The 24500-nt window shown below is 44.3% G+C and overlaps 1 protein-coding gene across 5 annotated transcripts in view; it reads right to left on the bottom strand.

Moving 5' to 3' along the window:
• The window catches only part of CHD9 (chromodomain helicase DNA binding protein 9), a 2197083-nt gene that overhangs the window by 1412986 nt on the left and 759597 nt on the right, over positions 1-24500 (bottom strand). For all 5 annotated transcript variants that reach the window (XM_086945174.1, XM_086945175.1, XM_086945176.1 and 2 more), the window contains 2 exons: positions 20709-20830; positions 3240-3483 (listed from right to left, as the gene is read on the bottom strand). In XM_086945174.1, coding sequence (XP_086801300.1) covers positions 3240-3483; positions 20709-20830 — 366 coding nt within the window. The remainder of the gene's footprint in view (positions 1-3239; positions 3484-20708; positions 20831-24500) is intronic.

The raw sequence follows: 24500 nt of genomic DNA, 5'->3' as shown, positions 1-24500 counted from the left end.
CCCTCGCTGGAAAACTGGACGCAAGTAAATTGGAGGGAATGCCTGCGATCGGTCCTTGAAGATCTGCGGAGGTGGAAGCCTCTCGTGCCGTCATGGCTGGGCAGAATCAATGCCCTTAAGATGTCTATTCTCCCCAAAGTCTTATATTTATTCCCGTGTCTCCCCACTCCCTTACCGCTACACAACATAAGAGGTCTGCAGCATGACCTAACCAACTTCATTTGGGGGGGAGGAGACCCCGCTTCTCCCAAACTCTTCGGTTGGCGCCACGAGACAGGGGGGGGTCTGGCCTGCCCTAACCTTGTGGAGTACTACTGGGCGGCGCATCTTTGTTTTATAATAGAATGGGGCGTAACTGAGAGCGAGAAGGGGTGGTTGCACATGGACAGGCAGTGACTGGGCGCACCATCTGGAATCTGGCGTGGAAATCTAAGATGGGGCGCTCTCGGAGCACATACCTGGCGGTACCCACGAAAACAGTGCTAGAGATCTGGAACAAGATAGCAGTATGTAGGGGCCTTACGACCTTCCCCTCGCCACACACCCCAATTGAGGGGAATCCGTGCTTCCCGCCGGCCCATCGCACTAGGGCCTTCAACAAGTGGCCACCAGGCAACTTTAGAGTGCTTACGGATTTGTTTGAAGGGGGCTCCCTCAAGACCTTCGCCCAATGCAGAGAGGAATTCAAGGTACCGCTTGAGGCTGGGTTGCAATATGCTCAGCTGAGGCATTGGGTGTTGGAAGATGGCACATATCAGGCGGCTACGCGTGCTTTCACTCCGTTCGAGCGGCTGGCTCGCTCCTTTACTGACTCAAAGGGCCTGATCTCCAAAATCTATCAGATCCTACAACACACCCATACACCGCCCGCCCATCCGTATCAGCAAAGATGGCACAAAATCTCAGGAACAGACATCAACTCGGCGCAGTGGTGCCGCCTATGGAAAGACATTCCCAAAATAGATCATAGCATTCCACAGCAGGAGACTGCATATAAAATAATGACCCAGTGGTACTACACGCCCCAGCGTCTGCACAAAATGTTCCCTGCCTCTTCCCCTGAGTGCTGGAGGTGTCGGTCAGCGACTGGAGACTTACTTCACATATGGTGGACCTGTTCTTCACTGACCCTCTTTTGGAAGGAGGTCTTAAGCCACATCAGGCGGGTGCTGGGGTTCCCTCTGCCTGAAGCCGTTAGCACACTACTGTAGGGTGTCAAACCTGCTGGCCTTCAGGCGCTGACCCGGAACGATTACATATTGGCGCTTCAAATGCTAGGAACAGCTAAGCAGCTCATTGCTTTACACTGGAAAAAGACGGAAGCGCTGCCCATTGCTGCTTGGTTTGTGCGACTCTGGCATGTCATAACAATGGAGCGACAAACGCTTTAAGGCGGTATGGCAACCCTTGGTGAAATATTTATGTGCAGTAGAGCATGCGCGACACATGCCTACCAGGCTCCGGACGCTACAGCTTGTAGAAGAAGCTGTGGCCCCCCCAGAGCCGGGCAGGCTGCTAACATAGAAGCTCTAAAACGTAAAGCCTAGGACACTGTAGCCGCTGCAAGATGGCCTGCTGCCCCGCGCGTTGATCCCCTCTCCCCCCACCCTCTTTGATCCGCTCTGCGGTCTTTCTTCACTGGTTTCATCTCTTCACTTATTCCTACTGCCTACTCTGATCTACTGTCATCTCCTTTGATACTCTATTAGAAGTTCGGATCCCAGTGGTCTAATTGTTCTACCCCTATTGGTTAATTGGTTACATTCTGCTTCAGAGGCCGGGCTATCTCAGGAAATGACTGCCCGGCGTGCATTGGGTAACATATGACGCGGCCGGCCCGGTCGGGTTATAGGCGAAACGCTGTGTATAAGGATGTTCAGTGCGAGACTTATAAATGTTATTTATTGCATCATATTCTGACGCGGCCAGCCCTAAGTGGGTTGTAGGCTTAACGCTGTGTACCAGTCAGTTTATTGCCTGCTCCATGTTTCGGGGATGAAATTAAAAAAAGATTTGACACAAAAAATCTGATACCCTTGATTGCTTTTTTTTCCTGCACCTTCATTTAATGAGGAAGAAGATTGGCACCTGCTAGATATCTCCATGGAAATTAAAAACATTTTCTGGTCTTCAGAAGTAAGACTCCGTGGCAGCTTGTTCTATTATTTTTCCTTCAAGGACAGAAGGCAACTGCATGAACACTAAGGAGTGAGTGCCCATTAGAGATATTTGTTAGGCTGTATCGTGGGCAGATCCTTCCACCTTTTTATCCAAATAGATGCAAATGTTGGAGATAAGTGATCTGTCTGGTTTGGAACTCCAGGAATGTTTAAATCGAGTACTACCTAAACAAAAGACTTGTTGTCTGTTTAGGTTGATGCTCTGCTATTGCACATCCTCATAATTTAATGACTCTGAAGTGGACGGATTTTTATTAGGTAATGCTGCATTTACTCAACAGGCATCTTGAGTAGTAAAGCTTGCCTTACATTTCCTTGTATTTGAAACCCTGCTTCTTTCGTGACTCCCCACCCTACAGCAAATTTTTAAATGAATTCTGGTTTACCTTGGATCCAGCATATGAGAAATTGTGGAATCAATCTAAGTAGTGTAAGTGGAGAAAAATAGCCTGTGGGAAAGAGTGAAAAATTTCCATCAGGGCATTCAGTGTCTATGAGGAGAACACACCTCAAAACCGAAGTATTAGATCAATGGAAATTCTAATAATGTAGGTCACAAGTAAGCAATTGGCATGGTATATAATACACTGTTTTCAGTACAAAATGCTTATTTTATATGTTGACATCTGCTACCATAACACAATGTACTGCATGTAGGTTATTGAAATTCTAAGGTCAGGGAGGTCATATTTAGCGGACTGTGATTTATTACCAGACTGTTGACTTAAATAAAATAGACAACAAAGAACAATGATGCGGGTCATCCTTGTTATGCAATAAGGTGCCTGCCTTCTAGAGACCAGGAAGGATGGGCGTGATTAGGACATATATCACCCAAGTAAAATGCAAAGGTTGCAGTCCCTCACTCAAGCAGCATTTTTAGGGCTCAGTCTAGTTGTCTTTTTTCGGCAATTGACAATCTACCTGTAAGTCAAGGATTAAACAAATGTGGTAAAATTTTAAGCTCAACAAGTAAAAAAAAAACAACACTGGTTTGCCACATGCAGACATTGCATGATGTCTAATATATCAAAGCCTAATAAAGACCAGCGAGAATACCTGAAAGTCTCTTGGGTACATTTCATATTGCTGTATCATTTGCCTGCTGATCATGCTCCCATGGAACACAACAACATTGAGGTCTGTCCACGTACGAAACTCTCTTTCCCAGTTTGTAATGGTTGAAAGTGGAGCTATGATTAGGAAAGGTCCTCGAATACCAGTTAGGAAGATTTCATGCAGGAATGTGATTGACTGAATGGTTTTCCCAAGGCCCATTTCATCTGCTAAGATGCAGTTTCGTCTGAAACAGAAATAGGACAGAATCTTTTAGTCTTTAGGCTGAATTCTGGGACTTGCCAAGTGTAGCACTCAGCATACATTAACCTTTTAATGCAAATGACAAAATGACAAAATTATATAAACAGATGTTATCAGATAAAAAATACACTTGTAAAGTTAACAATGCCAGGCTACAAATACTTAAGTACTATTTTTCAAGTGTCTAAAGATCTGAGAAATGCTAAAAGTAAAAGGCTCAATGTGTCTGAGGAATGGAACTCGCTTACAAAATAACTTGCGTCAATACATCATTCAGCTAAAAAATATCTTTTGGGACAAGATTTCAGATCAACTAACTCATTGTGCTGGAGAGCAGGTGGGCTGTGCAATACTGACTTACTCGTATGGGAGTTTATCTGCAATGACAGCTGAGGTCTACAAGAAATATAACAGGGCAATGCTGCTTTATTACCGATTCTGATGATTACTAACTTTTGCTTGCTCAGGTTTTACTTCATATCAAGCTAATGCTTCGCATTTAGCTTTACTTATTAGGAAACAAAGAGTTATAATTAGGGCTCCCGGTTTCATGGTATTTATTTTTTTAACATTTCAGTCTATTTATCCATATTTATTTTTTGGCCTTTTTATATGTATTTATCCATATCGCCTGGGATGGAGCTCTGATCCTAACTATTATCCACCCCACATAGTCTCTCTACCTGACCTAAATCATTAAGTTACTTACCTTCGGTAACGTCTTATCTGGTAGAGACCATCTACCTAGAGATTCCTCACCTTACAATATTCCCCAGACATCAGACTGGATCCAGAAAATCTTGAGAAGTACACCCCTGTGTGCCGGTAGGTGGAATTGAACGGCTCCACGTTGGCATCTTAGGTGTCGTCTGCAACAGATGTGACATAAGTGGTGCCGATATAGGCACCACCCCAGCGTGCTGACATGAGTTTTTATTGTGTATGTTTCTGCACCAGAAACATGGAGCCAGATCAGAAGGCCGTATGACCAGATTCTAAGAAGCTTGTTAAGTGAAAATTCCAGTTCACGGAATGGGGAGTATAGAAGGCCTGGCAAGGAATCTTCAGCTAAATAGTCTCTCTAAAAGAGAAGGCTTTGCCGAAGATAATTAACTTGTTCATTTGATAATGATTTCTAGATGAAGGTTCTTTGGCGGTAGAATAGATGCTAAAGTAATACTTCCTCAGAGGTGGACCTGTGAACTAACTCGGACAAAAAGTCCTGGAGGACCGAAAGGGCAAAGTGGGAAGTGTCAAGGCAGTCGTATTTGGTAAATGTATGCAAAGATTCCCATGCAGCAGCCCAACAGATACCCAAGACAAGAACTCCATGATCTAAAGCACTAGACCGACTTGACTCTGGTGAAATAAGCCTGCAAGCTCTCAGGGGGTTGTTTCCTGGCTAATGTGTAGCAGATTTTAATGCAAATTTCAACTGAAGATGGTCAGAATCTGCACTGCATTCCCCTTCTTTGTTCCAGTGAACACTAAAGAGTTTATCACCCATCTAATATTCTTTGGTATGATAGGTGCCCTTTCAAGGTCCAGGCAGTGAAGTGTCTTCCTCCTTGGAGGAATGAAGTGGAGCAAAGAAAGTCAAAAGTGTGATGCTTAGGCTGACTCAAAAGGATGGCACTACCTTTGGTAGAAAAGATACACTGATGGTGGAGAACCAGTTGGTCTGGAAAGAAGCTGGTGTATGGAGGAGGAACAGTGTTGGGAGCTCACGGACTCTCCTTGCCGATATAATGGCCACTAAGAAGACTGTTTTGATTGACAAAACACTGATGGGACAGCTATGCAAGGGTTCAAAGGGAGAACACATCAAATGGGTCAAAACCAGATTAAGGTCCTATTGGGACATAGTGAAAGGTGTGAGAGGAAATATATGTTGAAGACCTTTCAGAAAACGCATCAACAGTTGACCTAAAACAGGGAGGGTTGGTCTGGCCACTGCAAAAATGCTGAGCTGGACGAAAAAGACCTCACATTTGCCCAGGGCCGTGACTTGCCAGGCTAAGGACAAAACAAACAGCATCGTTTCAGATGGGGTACAGAAAGAGGGTCAATGTGTTTCCCAGCCCACAAAGCCACAAACTTGTCCCAAAGGCAGGCAAATACAGTTTTTGTTGACGATACCTAGCTGCCAATATGAGGTCACAGACTTTGGAAGGACGGTAAAAGACTCAACTGTCACCACTCAATCTCCACACATGCAGGTGGAGCGTGACCAGGTTGTGTGTAGGACCCTGCCTACAGCAGATCCTCCCAAAAAGACATCCTAATCGGGGGACAAATGATCATACACAAGAGGTCTGGAGACCATACTCTCCTTGCCCAATCCAAGGCCACCAGGATGATTAGGGCCCAGTTCATTCTGATCTTTTTCAGAACTCTGAGGAGGTATTGGCAGAAAGGCATATAAGAGTTTTTTACTGCAGTCTAGCCGGAATGCAACTCCGAGCAAGAGACACTTTGGAAACTCCAGCACACAGAAGTGCTGACATTGCACGTTCTTGGTGGCGATGAATAAATCTAGGCAAGGTTTTCCCCAGTCCTGAAAGAGACAGAGTCACCACTGATGCAGACGTCATTCGTGGTCCGCCCTGGCTTTTAGAGATCCCGCCAGGTGCTGCACAATCAGGAAAGTGTTGTGACATTTCAGCGATTTACAGAGGTGCAGATCCAGGTGCTGCACAATCAGGAAAGTGTTGTGACATTTCAGCGATTTACAGAGGTGCAGATCCTTCTGGCACAGAATCCATGACTTCACTGTGCCCGGCTTGTTGCAGTAACACATTGCAGTAGTATGGTCTGTGAACACCTGGACCAGCTCCCTTTTGATGGAAGATAGGAAAGCTTCTAATGCAAAGCGAATCACCCTCAGTGCCAGAAGGTTGATGTGGAGCAGTCTACACAAGAGAACAGAGATCAGACGCCTCTGGTCTCCACCTCTCCCAAATGGTCGCTCCAGCGCTGAAGCCATGCATCTATCAACATTGTAAACTCTGGGTGGGGAGAGGGGTCTTCCAGAGAGCCAATTGTGGTCAGTTACCCACCAGTGCAGGTCTTTTGCACTCTATTAAATCTGAACCACATCAGATTCCCGCTGTGTTACGTCCCTTGGGACTTCAGATCGCAATGCACAGTCCGAATAAGTCATCAAGCGTACTTCACCAGCAGGATGCAGGAGGCCATCAGCCCCTGCAGGCACAGAGTCCATCTCACAGTAATCCATGACTGAGGTTTAATTATATGGATCACAGCCTGATTGTTGCAGATTCTCCACTTCGGAGGGTAGATGCAATAATGCTCAGAATGGCTCTGATGAAAAGAAGAGTCTAAGAAGGACTAAGGTGCGACTTTGGTATGTTGATAGTGAACCCCAGCAAATGTAGGCGAACTGCCATAGTCTGAAGGTGGGTAGCAACTGTCATGGGGTGAGCCTGCCTTCAGGAGCCAGTCATGAGGTAGGGGAAGACCAGGACCCTTGACCTCCGCACAGGTGTGAAGCAACAACCGTAGGCAACACTGACAGGCCTGCAGGACAAGAATGTGAAAATAGTTATCCTGCAGGTCCAACACTGCCATGCAGTCTCCAGGCTCCAAAACAGACATGACCTATGCAAGTGTGAACATCTTGAAAGTCTCCTTCCAAAGGAAGGAATTGAGAAGGGACAACTCTAAGACAGGGCGGAAGTCTCAGTCTTTCTTGCGCACCAGAGAGCAGTCAAACAGCAAACAACCTACTTCTGATACGGACACCCTCTCAATGGCTCCTTTGGCCAAAAAAGCCTGTACATTCTGGCGCAACATGGATAGGTAGTCCTCCGTCAGCCAATCCGAGTATGGTGGCATGGGTGGCAGCGCCTCTAGGAGTGTAAGGGCATATTGGAATTTGGAGACCCCACTCATTCAAAGTAATGGCTTGCCATTGGGGCAGGTGGTGCCTGATCCTGCCTGCAGCAGGGTGCCTGTGTTTTTGCAAGAGCATTCTTAAGGGGCTTGGAGACTGCAGTTCACAAACTTGGCTAGTCTCTTGCCTTGGTTCCCATGGGATTTGTGGGAGTCGTGGCCACAAAAAGGCTGAAAAGCCTGTAGGACGTGGTGGCTCTGCTATAAAGGATTCAGTCGATGGCCCGTACCATAGTCACCGATGGAACAACAAGAGTGTGGCTGACGTTGGGCCACAGTGAGATCCCAGTAACCAGGTGGTAACCCTATTTTCCTTGAATTACTAAAGAATACAAAAAAAGAGTGATGATGGAATGCTTGAATTAATATCAGCCTCTGCTATTTACTCAGGTCGCATCCCTGCCCATAGTTATTTTGTACACCATGTCAACTCAGCATTTCATCCATCACTTTTTAGTCTACTCTCCTTGAAGCGCTCATCGAAAGCGTGTAATTCCCTTTCTGCAACTGTGTTTAGTTGCAGGAAAATAACAGTTAATCAATGATTAATATAAAAATTGGAAACCACTTTCAATAGGAATTTTGGGTACGTTCTAAGTACTACTCTGTCGCATGTAGTTGAAAGAAAGGTTCTTTGAGAGTAAACGCCTGAATTTCACTGACTCTTCTAAGAGAAGTAAAAGTGATTAAAAAAGCAAGATTCCATGAAAGGTACTGTAATTGCAAAGTGTGTAATGGTTCAAAAGGAAGACTCATTAATCTTCTTAGGACAATGTTTAAGTTCCATGCTGGGGCAGGTGAACTCTCAGAGGAATTATCCCTTTAAGTCCCTCTATAAAGGCTTTGACAACTGGAATTTTAAACACAGATATGTGTTGTCTATTTTGCAGTAATGTCTCAATAGCTACAAGATATAATTATAAAGAAGTGTATACTTACCCTGCAGTTTGTAAATGCAATAGGTATAAAATAATTGTACCTTTGCATGAAGAGGGTTGACATCTTGTATGTGGCAGAACATAAACCTTTTCCATTTTGTTGCATAACATTGCCTTGTAGTGGGTTTACAAGACTAAAGTTCCTACATTTGTGAGGTAAATGTAAGTATCCAAATTCTAAGACTTCAGGAGCCAGAATGTGAGATTAATTTCTTTGGGACTGGGATGTCTTAGTGTTCCGTGGTTCTCTGTGAGAAGGTCCGGTTTAAGCTGAAGTTTCTCGTGTGGGACTAAAGACAGTTCCAGGAATGTTGAAACCCATGAGGTCATGTTCGAGATATTATTAGCATGGTGGACGAGTTACTTATCTTCGGTAACAATGTATCTGGTAGAGACACAGATTAGCTGCAGATTCCTTTAATTAGAATATCCCTGGGCGTCAGACGAACTGGAAAATTTTCCTTAGCAGCGCCTCTGCATACGGGGGAAGCGCCGCAAAGCTCCGCCCTGACATCGTCCACGGACATGATGTCAGCGGAGCCATAGATGCCCCTCACGGCGCGCTGACATCAGTTTTCGCCGGAGAAACTTTTCAGCGCCATAACGCCGAGCCACCACCAAAAACAGTGAGAATATGGGAACAGTGTGCCCAGCAAGAAGCAAGAAGAGCGGCACCAGCGTCACACGTATGGGAAGAAGACGTGCGGCCAGCAATTTCATATGTCCCAACGTGGATCCTGGAAACCTAGTGGTTCCTTGGCCTGTTTTTTGGGTCTTCTTGATGCCTTCGGTGTCCCAGAACAGTGTGCAATGCCTTCGGGCTTGAAGCAGAGGTGCTACTGGGGAGAGTTTTCAGGATCCAGACTAACGCCTGGGGATATTATAAGTTAAGGAATCTGCAGCTAGATGTCTCTATCAGATGAGAGATGTGTGTCTGAGTTTCCTGACCACTAACAGCAGTAGTGGGAGAGGTGGAACAGCATACGCAAATATCCCTGACCAGTTCATCCACACAGCATTTCTTTTGGATTGATGGTGCGGATACCTGCTTGAAAAGTGTGGGCATTTCATATTTTCTTTCTTGTTTTAGGGCTTGAGTGTTTTGGTTTCAAACATTGAAGTTGTTTGCTTTGTTTAGCCAGTCGTCTAGATAAGGGAAGACATGAATATTTTGTCTGCGCAGATGTGCTGCTACCACTGCAAGACATATTGTGAATACTCTTGGTCTCTTGGTGCAGTGGTAATCCCAAAGGGAAAAACTTTGCACTGACCATATTTGCCTTGAAATAGAAATATGAGGTATATCCTGTGTGCAGGATGACTTGGTAAATTGAAATAGGCGTCTTTTAGATCTTAAGCCGCCATTTAGACCCCGTTTTTTTTGTAATAGATTGATCTCTTGGAGAGTGACCATATGGAAGTGTTTCGATATGATAAAATGATTTAATGGTCTGAGATCGAGAATGGGCCATAGGGATCCATCGTTTTTGGGGATAAGGAAGTATAGTGAATATACTGCTCCCTGAAATTGCTGTGGAACTGGTTCTATTGCTCCCTTTTGTAAAAAAGCTGTTATCGCTTCTTGCAGAAGGATTTGATGTTGTGTAGATAGTTTGTTTTTGCGAGGTGGCATATTTGGAGGAGCTGCTATGAGCTCCAGACAATAACCATGTTGTATAATGTCCAAGACCCATTGGTCTGTTGTGATCTATTTCCAATTGATGAGAAACTGTTGCAGATAGACCGCCCGACACGTGATACGTGTTCTGGGGGGAATGGTAAGGAAGTCATTGCTTGATATTGGCATTTGAGCAATGGGTACTGTTTACTCTGCCTTTAACATAGTTTCCTTTATAAGAACCTCTGTAGAAGGTTCTAGATGTAGAGGTTTGTCCCCGATTATTGTTTTGTGAGCCAGAGCTATCAGTGGTAGCTGTTTTTGCACCTTGTTTATAATTAGGCCTACAAAAAGAACTACAACAGATGTTAGTTTGTAGAACTCCCATTGATTTTGCTATCTCAGTGTCCTTTTTAATTTTTTCAAGGGCTGTATCCACTTGAGATTCGAAAAGATGTTCTTTATTGAACGGGAGATTTAGTATGGCCCCATGTACTTCAGGCTTAAATCGGACACCCTTAACCATGCGTGCCTGCGTAGTAGGAAACTGGTGTTATTATCCCTAGCAGCAGGGTCGGCTGCATCTAGTACACATTTAACAGAATGTTTGGCAATAAATTAACCTTTATTTACTATTTCTTGACCCCTTTTTCTATGCTCCTCTGGGGTGTGTTGGAGGAGCCCCGCCATTTCATCCCAGTGGGCCCCGTCATACCTTGTTAAAGCCTAGCTATTGGCTATACGCCAATGATTAGCTGTTTGTGCCGCAACAATTACCAGATGCATATATAAGCTGGGAATTTTTATGGAGGTGGTGCATCTCCAGTTGTTCAGGAGTTAGCTCTTTTCCTTGCGTTTGACACTACTAAAGGGCCCGGGTTAGTTGACCTTTAATAAAAAATGGGGTTTGATGGTGCTGCCTTGTACATTTTGTCAATGTGTGGAGTAATTCTCCTTACTTTGACTGGATCTTTAAAGATTTGGGCTGAATGACGTGGCATACCTTTAAGTAATTGTAAGTACTGTGCACCTCTCTATGAATTAGACAAAGTCTCAAACAGAAAATCCTCCTCAATTGAGTCTTTATATAGAGGTAAATGATGGAAAGTGTCTGCATGTGCTATTTGGTCCTGATAAGCAGAGGCATCATCAGGTGATGATGGGCGAGTGAGATCTAAATCTGGGTCAGTGCCTGTTTGAGGCTCAGTATTGTAATCATCCCAAGGATCCCCATGTTGTGTATCACCTGGGATGTACTGATCTTCCTCTACTATAGGTTAAGGGGATATGTTACCTGCCTCAGAAAAATGTGGTGAGTGAGGTGGTGGAGTAGGTGGTGGAGATGGAGTTTGTGGTATTGGTGAAGTGGGAATAGGAATGTGCAATGGACTAGTTGCAGCATTCTTTCTCCTCTAATTCACAGGTTGAACAGTAATGTCCAATGCCTCATCAAAACTCACCTGCTTTTTAGAAGCCTGTTTTGGTGGTTGTATCGTTTTCTTAGTTCCAGGCTGGATTGCAGTCTTTTTTTGTTTCAGATCGAGCTTTTGTTGACATTTCTCAAAAATTGGCTATGAAGGAGATTTCAGACCAAAAACAAACCATTTTGGTGGTGAAAGCTTTGTTTTCGTTAAGGGAGTATTCGGTTCCGAAATATGGAGTCCGTTTCGGTGTCGAGACCAAAGATCGAGGGGAAACAAACGTTACATCGCAACTTTTACAACGCTGGATCCATTACAACGCATGACATTACATAGCAGATGCTATTACAACGCATGCCATTACAACGTAAGTATAGGTAAGTATATATTTTATTTTATTTATTATTTAATTAATTTAATTAATATTAATTATATTTAAATATATTAATTTATGTTTTTTATATTATAAATTAAATATATTAATTTAAGTAATTTAAAAAATAAGTATGAGTATAGGAGTATATGTTTTGGGGTACTGAGGTATATGTTTTGGGGTGTTTGGGTATTTTTAGGTTTCAGGGCTGGGTTTGGGTTTTGGGGTACAGGGGTATTTTTAGGGTTCAGGGCTGGGTTTGGGTTTTGCGGTACAGGGGTATTTTTAGGTTTCAGGGCTGGGTTTGGGTTTTGGGGTACAGGGGTATTTTTAGGTTTCAGGGCTGGGTTTGGGTTTTGGGGTACAGGGGTATTTTTAGGTTTCAGGGTTGGGTTTGGGTTTTGGGGTACATGGTTATTTTTAGGTTTCAGGGTTGGGTTTGGGTTTTGGGGTACAGGGGTATTTTTAGGTTTTAGGGCTGGGTTTGGGTTTTGGGGTACAGGGGTATTTTTAGGGTTCAGTTTTTAAAAAAAACCGACTTTAAATAAATTAAATTAATTAAATTATATTATTTACAATTTATAAATTATTTAAATGAAATTAATTAAATTAAATTAATTGAAATAAATGAATTACAATTTTAAAATTAATTAAATTAAATTAAATTACATTAATTAAATTATATTAAATACAATTTTTAATTTAATTAAATTATATTAATTAAATTAAATTAATAGAATTAAATGTATTAAAGTAAATTAATTACAATTTTAAAATTAATTAAATTAATTAAATTAAATTAATTAAATTAAATTAATTAAATTAACTTAATTACATTTAAAAAAAAAAAGATATACTTACCTATACTTACGTTGTAATGGCATGCGTTGTAATAGCATCTGCTATGTAATGACATGCGTTGTAAAGGCATGCGATGTAATGGATCCTGCGTTGTAAAAATCGCGTTGTAATGGAATGCGATGTAAAATTATGCGTTGTAACGCCATACATCTAAGATCGAGGTGCTGCGGCCTCGAATGGAAACAAGGTGGAGGCCCCTGCTGTATGCTGAAATTTCAGAGCTGAGCCGGAGAGTGTGGCTTTTGAGTCATGTTTTTGATGCGCGCCATGGCTATTCTACAGTGGCGGCCCGTGAGCAGGTTTTTCGGTGGAAACAGATGGTTTTAGCTTGGGGTCAGGGGTAGAAGTACTCATTGTCTGTTGCTTCTGTGCTGGCTAGGAATGGTCGAGGTGTCCTCGGATTGAGACTCTGAATTATGGACGGAAAGTGATTCCTCCTGCGCAGCTAAAGCTTCTTCCTCCTTGTCGAACGAAAATGTTCGGGACATTGTCCGCTCATTTCTACTGCATTTCCTGTCATCTCGCACGTCGGTGCAGAGAGTCTTTTTGGACCGAAGGGATTTGCAGGTGTGTACTCTAGGCTGAGGCAAGAGGCATAAGTTACAAGCGGGATGTTGCTCGGTGTGAGGGTATTGGGAGTGACACTTTGGACAGAAACGGAAGAGGGCATTTCATTAGCACGTCATTCTACGAGAGCGTTAAAAATAAAGATGTTTTGTCCATCTGGGCGCAGCCTTCAGGCCGAGGAAGTGAACCGAAGACCTGCTGTTAGAAGTGTATAGGACCCAATAGTATACCAATCGAAACAATACAGGAAAGAGATATAAAGGAACCGGGAGCTCGAAGGAGTCTCAAACCGGAGTGTGAGATACTACATTCGAACCAGTTGGTGGAAAATAATCAGAAGAAGGCATTGATGGACATGCATGGTATAACCAAGTAGTCACACAGCCCCGTGACTCGAAGAGCACTAGATGGCGGACTAATGCAAAGAATGTGTATCTACAGCACACATGCCTCGAACATACTTTTCCCAAAGATATCCAACCTGTCTGGTGGAGTGGTAGGGAATGTGCTGGGTTCACTCTGGATGGTGATGCCTGCACCACCAGGCTCTAAAGGGTTGGGTGTTTGGTGAAGAAAGTTGGGTCCCCAGAAGCAGAGCAGTGGTGATGTGCAATCTTCCTGTGGAGAGCTTAGCTCAGGCCTCGAGCAGGACATCAGAGAAGATTTAATTTAAGGGCAGGAGGGGTTGTGTGTGGTATACCCCAGACTGAAGCACTTCTGTCAAGACATCCGTCTTGACTTCCATGGAAGACAGGTGGAGGTCGAGGACGTCTGGCGCCCTCATCACAGCCACAGCAAAAGATGCTCCCTACTCTGTAGCCACACTAGAAGGAGAGACCAGACCAGTGTCTGGTGAGGTATCCAGGACACTGGTATCTGCCATCTCCTTATACCAGTTATCATCCAATTGAGCGAAAGAGTCTTCATGGCCATCAGGATAACCTTAATAATCCTCCCAAGCACACAATTCCCCAGATTCCACATCAAAAGATGCTGGTCCAACTCTGTGTCGGAGTCAGAAATGACTGGGTTCTTGTGTTTGTGGAACTTACCATAGGACTACTTCAACCATGACGCAGACAAGCAGGACACAGGACCAGCACCTGGAACGGTGCAGAATCTTCTGGTGTCGGACGGTAATAGCTTAGTCAACTTGTGATTCATGGCACAGCAGTCGAGGCAATTTCCACGAGTCATACTGTGCCTTTAGTCAACACAGAAAAACCAGATGTGGGTCTGTCACAGATATTTGCCCGTCACAGGCCCCACAAGGCTTTTTAGGTTACATATCCCTAGTACACTGGGAGAAGAATAGTAAAAAAAAGATTGACTGATAAATAAGCTGTTGAGCAAAAGAGATACACAGATAAAGATATCGCTGAGGACTGCTCGGAGAGAAATGTGGCTTAAGTTAGTGGTGCGACTGAAATTTGTGTCTCTGTTTTAAATATCTATTGGCACTTGATAAGATCTTATTTCTCTATGCTCGCTGCTCACTTAACTTATTTCCAATTGGGTATACCAACACTTTGGTATGGAAGAGGGGACTTCACCATAACATATCTTAAACATTATTAGGTGATCCAAGCCTACCTTGCATTACACCAAATTATTTAATTCGTCCAAGACTTCAAATTCGATCTGGAGGTGTCAGTTAACATAGCCAAAGCCGTACAGTGCCCACCCGATCATAGTGACCTTACTTTCAATCCTCTTGTCCCCAGCTTCAAAGTTTGTGTATGGACTGATATCAACAGAACAATGAAGTGCCAGAATATATGCATATATGGTATATTATTAACTATTTATCAAACGGGAAAGCGGGCGGTTCGGTGAGGCAACAGTAGGTAGACCGAGTAGTCAACAGAAGGATTGTTACTTCAGGTAAATAACTTTCTTCTGACAAATAGTTCTACCTGCAAATTCCTCACCTCTAGAATAGACTCCATAGTAAAACTCACCCAGTAGGAGGGATGATGGATGGTTATACCAATAAATCCTGCAAGAAGGATCCAGCAAAACTACCTTCCCTATGGACCTCAGAACCCAAGCAGTAACCCTTGCTTGTGTGCAAAGACGCCCATGTAGCTCCCATGAATATCTCTACAGTTGGAACTCCTCTTGCCAGAGCACAAGTGGTGGCTTTGGTTCTAGTAGAATGGGCGGATTCCTTCTGGATGTTCCTTCTTGGCCAGCAGATGAGCGACCATGAAAGGTGCTTCATCTGAACCGCTTATTGTGGAAAGATGTAAAAGGTGGACGATCTTTTCGGGACGGTGGATGCGGGCGGGGGAGGGGGTGGTGGGGTATCTTCTGTACTCATGTCCCCTTGTCCCTAAGAGAAATCGTCTTCATAGAGGTCGATCTGCAGTTCTGATCCAGCTTCAGACGCAGTCGAGGCCTGTTCTTCTTCGGCTATTGAGATCTCCTCTGGCTCGGAGTCTTCGTCAAAGAGGTCCAGTGTGACGTCTAACTGCTGCGCTGCATCTCTCGATGTCGAGCCCGACGATAACCAAGAGTTGTCTTCGGTCTGAAGGATCGGCACACGTTGCAGTCTTGTTCCTTGTGCTCGAAAGAGAAGCACAAATGACAGACTTGATGCAAGTCTGTACAGGGATATCTTTTCTCGTGGCACAGGGGCAGAATTTAAATGGAGTCCGTTCTATCGACAAGGAGCCGAACGGACGTGGATAGGCCGGAATGCCACCGCAATCTTCCAATCGAAAAATTGATTTGTTAAGGGTAGAGCTGAACCCCGGAGAAGGGAAATGTGTTTGAAGACAATACCATTGAGGGTAGTGAATTGCGCACTGAGGGGAACTCGAGGAACAATTATAAAGTGGAGAGCAGCAATACACGTCCGTACCCGATGGCAGAAAAAAAACAATCGAACAATGGAGTCAATGCCTATGCACACTATTACCGAAAGGAGGAGTCACCCTACTTATTGACTGCAAAGACTTCTTCGAACAAAAACAACTTGCAAACTTCCGGACCAAACAATAGATGGCAGGAGGATGCAAAGCACATGATCTAGAGCTCACATGCCTCAAACATAACTCTCTCTATAAAAAAAGTCAGTAACGTTATAGTTAGGTGACACTGCCAATGATAACTAACATTTTCCACAGAAAAAAGAAACAAACTATAATAAGAGCGAACTATAACTTAGGCCCCTGCTGTACATGTTTTCGTTTTTTTTGTTTAAACTAAAACACATCAATTTATCAGACGTACCCTTAACGTTACTTTAAACCTTGATTTTTAACAAAGTAGTATTTTATCAAACGTAAAACCAAACCCTGCAGCGCTTGGCCTTTTAGCTTTGACCAGCAGGAGGCTACAGTGCTTGGCCTGTGGCCAACCCCCACCCGGAGGCAGCCCCCCTGCCCCCCATCCTGCTGGTAACCAACCCAACACTGCGCACTGCGTTTCGTTGCAGGCAGAATTGGGGTGGCCACAGGTATGCAGCCAGGCCCTGCATTCAACTCCCTACAGGCTCCCAACCGCATGCTACACACAGCCTTTGGCCAATTACAGGCTTTCCGGGAAGGCTAGGGAAACATTTAGATAAGTAAGCATCATGTTCAAGGCGATTCACAAACGACATATAGAAAACTTAAGAAAGTCTTTTAAAACTTTTAAAATGGTGGCATTATGAGTATCCAGAAGTCTAATCTGGAATCCAAAACTTCAATTCCTGCAAGCTCCCATACAGTTCTCCTATGGCGCCGGCCCCAATAACCCGGAATGCAATGCTATTATTAACAAGATGCTAAAAAATCTCTTCCAATTTCTTAAAGGACTAAAAAAAGAAGCACAAGTTTAAAATGTATTTCAGTTAACTTCTTTCGCTGATCTGTTCACTCCCATGGTCTCCCTTTAAACTCTCTCCCATCACCTCATCCCTTCAGACTTGAGGCCTATAACTCTGTTACTCTCCCATGCCATTACCTCTTATCCTATGTTTAATTCCCTCACTACACTAGATTGATATTAGTATTAACCAGTTTTATTTTCTTCTTCCTTTCAATGAGCCATCTTGGTATCTTTTCAGTACTACATATGGTGTTCACTCAAATTATACTTGCTGGATACAAATTTAGAGAAATAATGATGCGGTAACCTCTACCTTTGTGCTCAAGACACTTGGCGGGTTCTAGATATCCCTTAGAGTAAGAGACTGGAAAGGTTTCCTTTAGGGACGGACACTTTACAGATGTCATTTTCTTTCCTAAAGGAGAGCAAATCCATTACCACTGAGACTCAGCATATATCACAACTCTAAACATAGTATGTGAATTGACAAAGGTCTTTGCTATGTTAATTGCCAAAAAGTTGTTTCTTTATATCTACCTCTTGAAAAATCATTAGAGAACTTTTTATGTTTTGATGTGGAAAAAGGACCTCCACCAGAAATGTTTGCACGCCATATCTTTTATAAAGATTTAAACTCAATGAGTGTCTTTGTAGCCTCCATGTTTATTCTGACTTTGATTACACCCAACCTTTCAGTATATTCATTAACATTGTGACACCAAACTGACACTTTCACTGCCTGAGTTTCTAGGAGATTAACAAATAAAGGAGAGTTCTCCCTTGATGTTTTTCTGCCACAGGTAGAGCAATAAATATATGGTGAAACAGTTAAGCGGGTCAGTTTCTGAAATATGCAAAATTAAACAAAATTAGGAATTTCCAGTTCAAATTTAACAAGAAAAGTCAGACATCGCTAGGTGTTGAATCAATGTACAAAGATGTCAAGATTGGGTATTTTTTCCTTTCAAGAAAAATGTTGAAGGCAGGCTATTGGTGCTCAGGGATCATGTACTCGAAGAATGATAACATTGTGACGCCAACTGTTACAGTATGGCAACACAGGATAGTGGAGCAGCTGCCTACCTTAAAAGTGCAGTGAATAATTTGTAGAATAAATTCCTTCCCATCACCCCATTTCCACTTAATCTTTCATTTATATAGGTATCTGAAAACACTCGGTTCTGCTGTCACTTTTGAGGGTTCTCCAGTTACAACTAGCATAGATGTTTACGGAAATAAAAATCACATTTAGGGAGGAGCTACGACAGCAAGCAAGATGGCCGCATAGCCTCCCGGCTCCGCCGACCCCCGTCCTTCGCTCGAAGATCCTGTCGTATATACTGATTCCTCGCCCCATATCCGGGTGTATGAACTATTCTGCGGTCTGATGGTGCAATCCTGAGAATTTTCCAACATGGTGGAGAGGAGTTATGTCGAGGTTTAATTTGAGGCCTAGCCCAGTCTGGAAGCCGGGGTCTCCAGTGTTGGTCTAGCTGGGTCCGAGTTGAACAACAGCGGACCGGAGAGAGCGGCAGGGTCCGGTCCGTGAAACTTTCGACATCTTTCTGATTGCTTTGCTGCCGATCTGCTGCCTGGAACTGTATCGGAGGTGAGGAGACGAGTGACGCCCGAGGTGGTGTGTGTGGGGGTCCGAGATCCAGGGGCCTGGCGTACGTAGCGCCGGTGCCGTCGGATCGGAGACTTGGTGCGCACTAACGCTCATTGTTGATCGGTCCCTCACGGCTCATTCCTGCTCCGCCTAATCTTACCCCGGGGAAGGCGCCTCTCCGTGGGGGTCAATATGCTTGATGCTATGCGAAGCCCGGCGGAGCGGGTTCAGTGCGGCCCGTCATTGTGGTCAGTGATGGCGGCCCTTGAGGCACTTCAGGTGACTATGAAGACCCAGGCCTGGAATCTGATGTCGGCGGCAGACAGAATTAGAGGATCGGGACCGGACTCTGATTTGCTGCGGTGGCCAGTTCCTTCCCCTATTGCTACCCCATCGATGCAATTTGACCCGGTGCTCGTAACTTTCCATGCTCCTGCGGAAGTGGAACGGTTCGAACATGTGGAGATCGGCGATACACCTACAACGTTGGACTCTTTGGAACTGCAATTGGCGGAACATTTCACTGCTTTTCCCGATTTGGAGACGCTCGCTCGTAATTGTGATCAGTGTGGGACTGTGTCAACCCCCCTTCCCAACGGGTCGGTCAAGATGGCGGATGGGATAGTGCCTGGTCTTAGAGTCGGGAAGGGGCATCGTTGGACTCAAGCGTCTATTTTGGAACTTGCCATCCTTACTTCGACTTATAGACTATGGTTCGACAACTTCTGTTTGACCTTTGACAATCTTGCGGTGGGGCTCTCACTATCGGAGGGGATCAGCGAAATTGCTCGACGGGGCCAAGGTTGAGACTGTTTGAGGTTTCACAATTTTGATTTATTGGTTACGGGATTGCTTTATTTGGTTAGCGGAGTCCGGGGCGGGATTTCTAGTTTCCTCTGCTGTACTGTTTCATTGTGGTCTGCTTGATCGTACTATCATGGCGTTGAGACAGGGGGGAGTGCGTTGGACACAGCCCTCCTCCATTACTCCCTTTTTGGGTAGGGTTTTAGTCCCTTCTTTCTTTCTCCTTTCTTTCTTTCCCTTGTTCTTCTATATTTCGGGTTCATTTACGGGGCGACAGGCACGCTGCTAGGGGGGTAGGCCGTAGTCATCTGCAGGGGTGCAGGGTGGGGGGTTGTTTTTATTATTTGTTTCTGTGGCCTTTTTTTCTTCTTATCTTTCTTCGCCTTTTCTTTTGTTTCCTCTTTTTCGGGTCAGCGTAGTGGGTCTATTCTTTTGTCAACTGTCGTCTTTTTATCTGTGCCTATACTTTCACGGTACTTCAGTACCATCGGGCGGGCGCTCCACTGGCGCGAACATTAATTGTATGCTTGTTTATCCTGATTCGTATTCCTCAGCAACATGGTTTTGAATAATATCGAATTAACTGTGGACCTCCTACTGTTCTGCTCGCCCTTTATGCACCTTTGTGATATTGTACGGCACCTGATCCTTCTATCTTTATATTATAAAAATGGAACCTTTATTATCCTGTTATTCGTATAGTGTGCCATGCTGCCAGTTTTAATTGTAGTCATACTGTGTTCGCCTCCCGGGGGGGCATGTCTGGTTCTAATTGCTAGGTTGAAATGATACTGATTAGCGGCCAGCCCTGGTGGTTGTAGGCCCATACTTGTAACTGGTTGAAGTATCAATAAAGGTTTTCAAAATAAATAAAGAAATAAATAAAAATCACATTTAGCTTATGGGTGTATCTATGAAAATCATGTCTCTTGCTGAAGCGCTCGGAGCTCCTATACAGCTTGTAAAGTGAGTGGGGCTTGAGCATTAAGCTACTGCTAATAACAGCATGCTAAAACCACAGCGATTGCGCTGGTTCAAATGTTACCGCTCATGTCCTGCATAGATTTTTGATTGGAAAATGTATCTACAACCATAGTTGATTCATGCTGGCTGTGTTCCAGTAAAAGGGTAGAGGGGGTGGATCACATGTGTGACAAGGATTTTAATGAAGTCACTAGCATTCAGTAAAACCGCTGTGCTGTAATATTAAGGACAATGGATTTTACACCATAGTGTGGAATGTGCACTAATTGTCATGTAATATAAAGTTAAACAATATTTACCGGTTATACCAGTTGAAAAGAAGCCAGTTGAGTCCTTCCAGTTGGTATTCCCTGAGCTCGTTGCCATTATTATAATCTCTAGACTGCTCTATCTTCTTCCAGGTGTTATGAAGAGGTCGATCCTAAAAAATGGTTAAAAAGAAAACATGAAATGTGTTAGACACTAATGTCACAACATTCACTTATTTTCACTTGGAGGTGATATGCATATCTACTTAAAACAAATATAACATAAAAAAAATCCAAATGACCACTTTATTGCCTTGCTTTGATCCTAGTTCTCATGAGGGTGCACAAGCAGGGGAAGTGGACACTTTACAAAGCACAAGAGTTACTTGCTGGGATGAGCTGTTCACAGATGCAAGTTCAGACACCGTCATTCACAAAAGGTGGTGGGAAAGTGCAGTCAAAAGAGGTATTGAAATACATACATAATTCAGGAAGATGAGTGTGCAGCCCCATACATGGAAACAGATTAGGCTAGGTATTGAGAGAAGAGGAAGGTTACTGAAGAACAGGTGTGAGAGGGCCAGTATCAAAGGAAACAGCAGTTCATCCAGGAATTAAAAGCTCAGAAGAATGGGCCTTTGTTTATTTTACCTTCTTTGAAGTGAATGGACTTTTAAATAATTGGAAAAATTATTTCAGTTTTATGCATGCAGGAAGAAGAGGGATTAGCCGACTATTCAGGAATGCAGAGGTATTTAACAATGAAAGCAAGTGCTGGAAGCGGAAAATCCAAAAAGGCAACAGAGTTACCAGCATTGGTAGTAAGATTTGGCATTAGGAAGTGAAATATTCTTTAGCTTCATAAAACACCATACAAAATCATGCAATATATTTTATGTTTTAAATGGAGCAAAGACGATTTACTCAGAGTCATCCTAGGATGTACGGTCAGATGTCACAGGACTGAAAGCCTGAAAATCTACTTATCTTCGGTAATGCCTTATCTGGTTGAAACATGAAACTAGCAGCAGATTCATTACTTTTGAACTTCCAGGCGTCAGACTGGATCTGGAAGCGTGTTTGATCGCAGTACCCCTGCACGTCGGTAGGTGGTGCCCGGCGACTCCGCGTGACTTTGTATTAGTCTGGTTCGTCGTCATAGTCTACATACTCCACACCCGAGGATGCTGGCGCCAGTACTTTTCACACGATTCCCCGCCAAAAACACAGAGCAATTAAATTACGGACTACAGTGTGTTAAAAAAACTAGGGTCCTGCAGGGGAACAGCCCTTCACACAAATTAATCCGCAGAGCGGGGAAAATGGGTGGGTAGGTAAGAAATCTGCAGCTAGATCATGTCTCTACCAGATAAGGTGTTACAGAAGGTAAGTAACTTGTCCATCTGATAGAGACATCAGGCCGCAGATTACTTCCCTTCAAACAGAAACCCTAGCAAAAAAAAGTTCCCAGAGGTGAGACTGCAGAAAACCTTTAAACCAGGAAATCCTGCAAGACAGAGCAGCCAAACTGGCCCTGCCTACCAACCTGAGAATCCAGGCAATAGTGTATGGGAAACGTGTGCAGAGATACCCATGTGGCCGCTTAGCAGATTTCAGAAAAGCTGGAGGGCTGTGGTGGCTTCCTTCGCCCTACTGGAATGGGCCCCATGGCCTTCAGGAGGCTGTTTCTCTGCTATGGCGTAACATTTTAATGCAGAGAATGACCCAAAGTGATATGATACTCTTCGACAGCACGCCCCTTCTTTGCTCCCACATACCCTAAAAAGAGTTGGTCATTCACCCGGAAATATTTTGTGCAATCAAGGTAGAACTATAACGTTTTTTTTGGGTACAGAGGGTGGAGACGCCCCTTGCCCTTGGAAGGATGCGGAGGTAAAAAGAAAGTAAGCAGGGTAACGGACTGTGCCAAATGGAAGGGTATTACCACCATTGGAAGAAAATATGCACTAGTGCAGAGCACTACTTTGTCTGGAAAGACCGTCAGGTAAGGTGGCTTGGATGACAGTGCCTACAGTTTGCTTATCCTCCTGGTAGAGATTGCCACTGAAAAGGCATTTTGATAGTGAGCAGTCGAATGGGACAATTGTGCAGCGGCTCAAATGGTGCTCGTGCTCACATCAAGAAGGTAATGACACAATTAAGGTCCCACAGGGGCATAATAAAAGGAGAAGGGGAAAACAAATGGGTTAACCCCTTCAAAAATCTCTGCACAAGAGGGGACTTAAAGAGTGATGGCTGATCTAACAGCTGGAGAAAAGCAGCTAGGGTCGAAAGGCAGCCCTTCAGAGTGCCCAACGCAGAACCCTGCTGGGCGAAAGAACAAAAAGGACGAGATCTGCCAGAGGCCAAAAAGGGGTCAACAGACAATTCTGGACAATATTTACAAAATTAGCTTTATCGGCAGACGTACACCAACTTCATGGGAGGAAGCCTGGCTGTCAGAATGACTTTGCAGGCTTCGGGGGGGAGGGGGGGGAGGGGGGCAGTCAAAGGCTGTCAACTGTCGCTGCTTAATCTCCACGCAAGGAAAGGGAGAGTGGACAGGTTTGAGTGGAGGACCCTCCCCTGCTGCTGCAACAGAAGATCCTCCTGAAGGGGCAGCCTGATCGGAGGATCGACGCTCATGGCCAGAAGCTCAAGAAACCAGACTCTCTGTGCTCAGTCAGGAGCAACAAGAACAACTTGTGCCTGGTCGCTCCTGATCTTCTTGAGCACTCTGGGCAGGAGTTGAATGGGTGGAAGCCTGAGCTCCACTCGTGACCAAAGGCGTCACGGAGCGAGAGCTGCCTTAGACACTACAACGCGCAAAACTACTACCATTGCGCTTTTTCCTCAGAAGTGAACAGATCTAACCAAGGCTCTCCCCACAGCTGAAAGAGTCCTTACACCACCTCAGATGGAGACGCCACTCGTGATCGGTAAGGCTTCAGCAGCTGACTTCATCTGCTCTGGCGTTCAGAGAACCAGCCAGATGTAGAACCACCAGGGAAATGACCGGTTGTTCCAGCCAAGTCCAGAGACGCAGGGCCTCTTTTTTTTTTTTTATTATCCTCATTCGCCGTCTCGCCACCCATATTTTCTAATTTAGTCCACCACTGGGCTTTTTATCTCATAAGTTGGTTAGGGTAGCGAGGCATAAACTCCACCTATTTTGAGTCCTCCAATCAATCGGTTCTTTTTGGCCATCTGACTCACCAGGTGTGTCCACCTCTCACTCTATTTCCGACCAGAGGTCCCATATTGAATACCAGCGAGATAGACAGGGGCTTAATCATCAGAAATCATATCAAATAATATTTAACCAAAACATAAAAGAGACGCAGGGCCTCTTGACGGAGGGTTCACAACCCTACATCACCCTGTTTGTTGCAGTACCACATGGTAGTAGTATTGTCCATGAACACCTGAACTAGCATTCCCTTGATGGATGGTAAAAAGATTTTTAGTGCCAATCTGATCGCCTGAAGCTCCTACAGATTGATATGGAGCCTCGTGTTCTCCTACTCAAGCTGATTGGGCGATAACCAGGTAGGGATTTATCTCCCTTCTTGATTACGGGTATAATTTCAGCCCTGTTCCAAGATTTGGGTATCGGTGCTCCTCTTGCTATAGCATTTACTAAGAGCAATATATACCTGGCCCAAGATTCTTTGTCATACAAAAATGTGTCTGCAGGGACACCATCTATACCTGGTGCTCTTCCAGGAACAACCAGGTCTAGGGCAATAAGAGCCTCACCAAGATTAAACACATCTTCCTAGGGGAATGTGTGCTGAATCTCCATGATTGTACTTGGTTCCGGACCCTTGGCATATTGAGGTT

The sequence above is a fragment of the Lissotriton vulgaris genome, chromosome 12, assembly GCF_964263255.1.
Source record: "Lissotriton vulgaris chromosome 12, aLisVul1.2, whole genome shotgun sequence".
Taxonomy (NCBI): domain Eukaryota; kingdom Metazoa; phylum Chordata; class Amphibia; order Caudata; family Salamandridae; genus Lissotriton; species Lissotriton vulgaris.
This window is presented reverse-complemented; position numbering and strand designations above follow the sequence as displayed.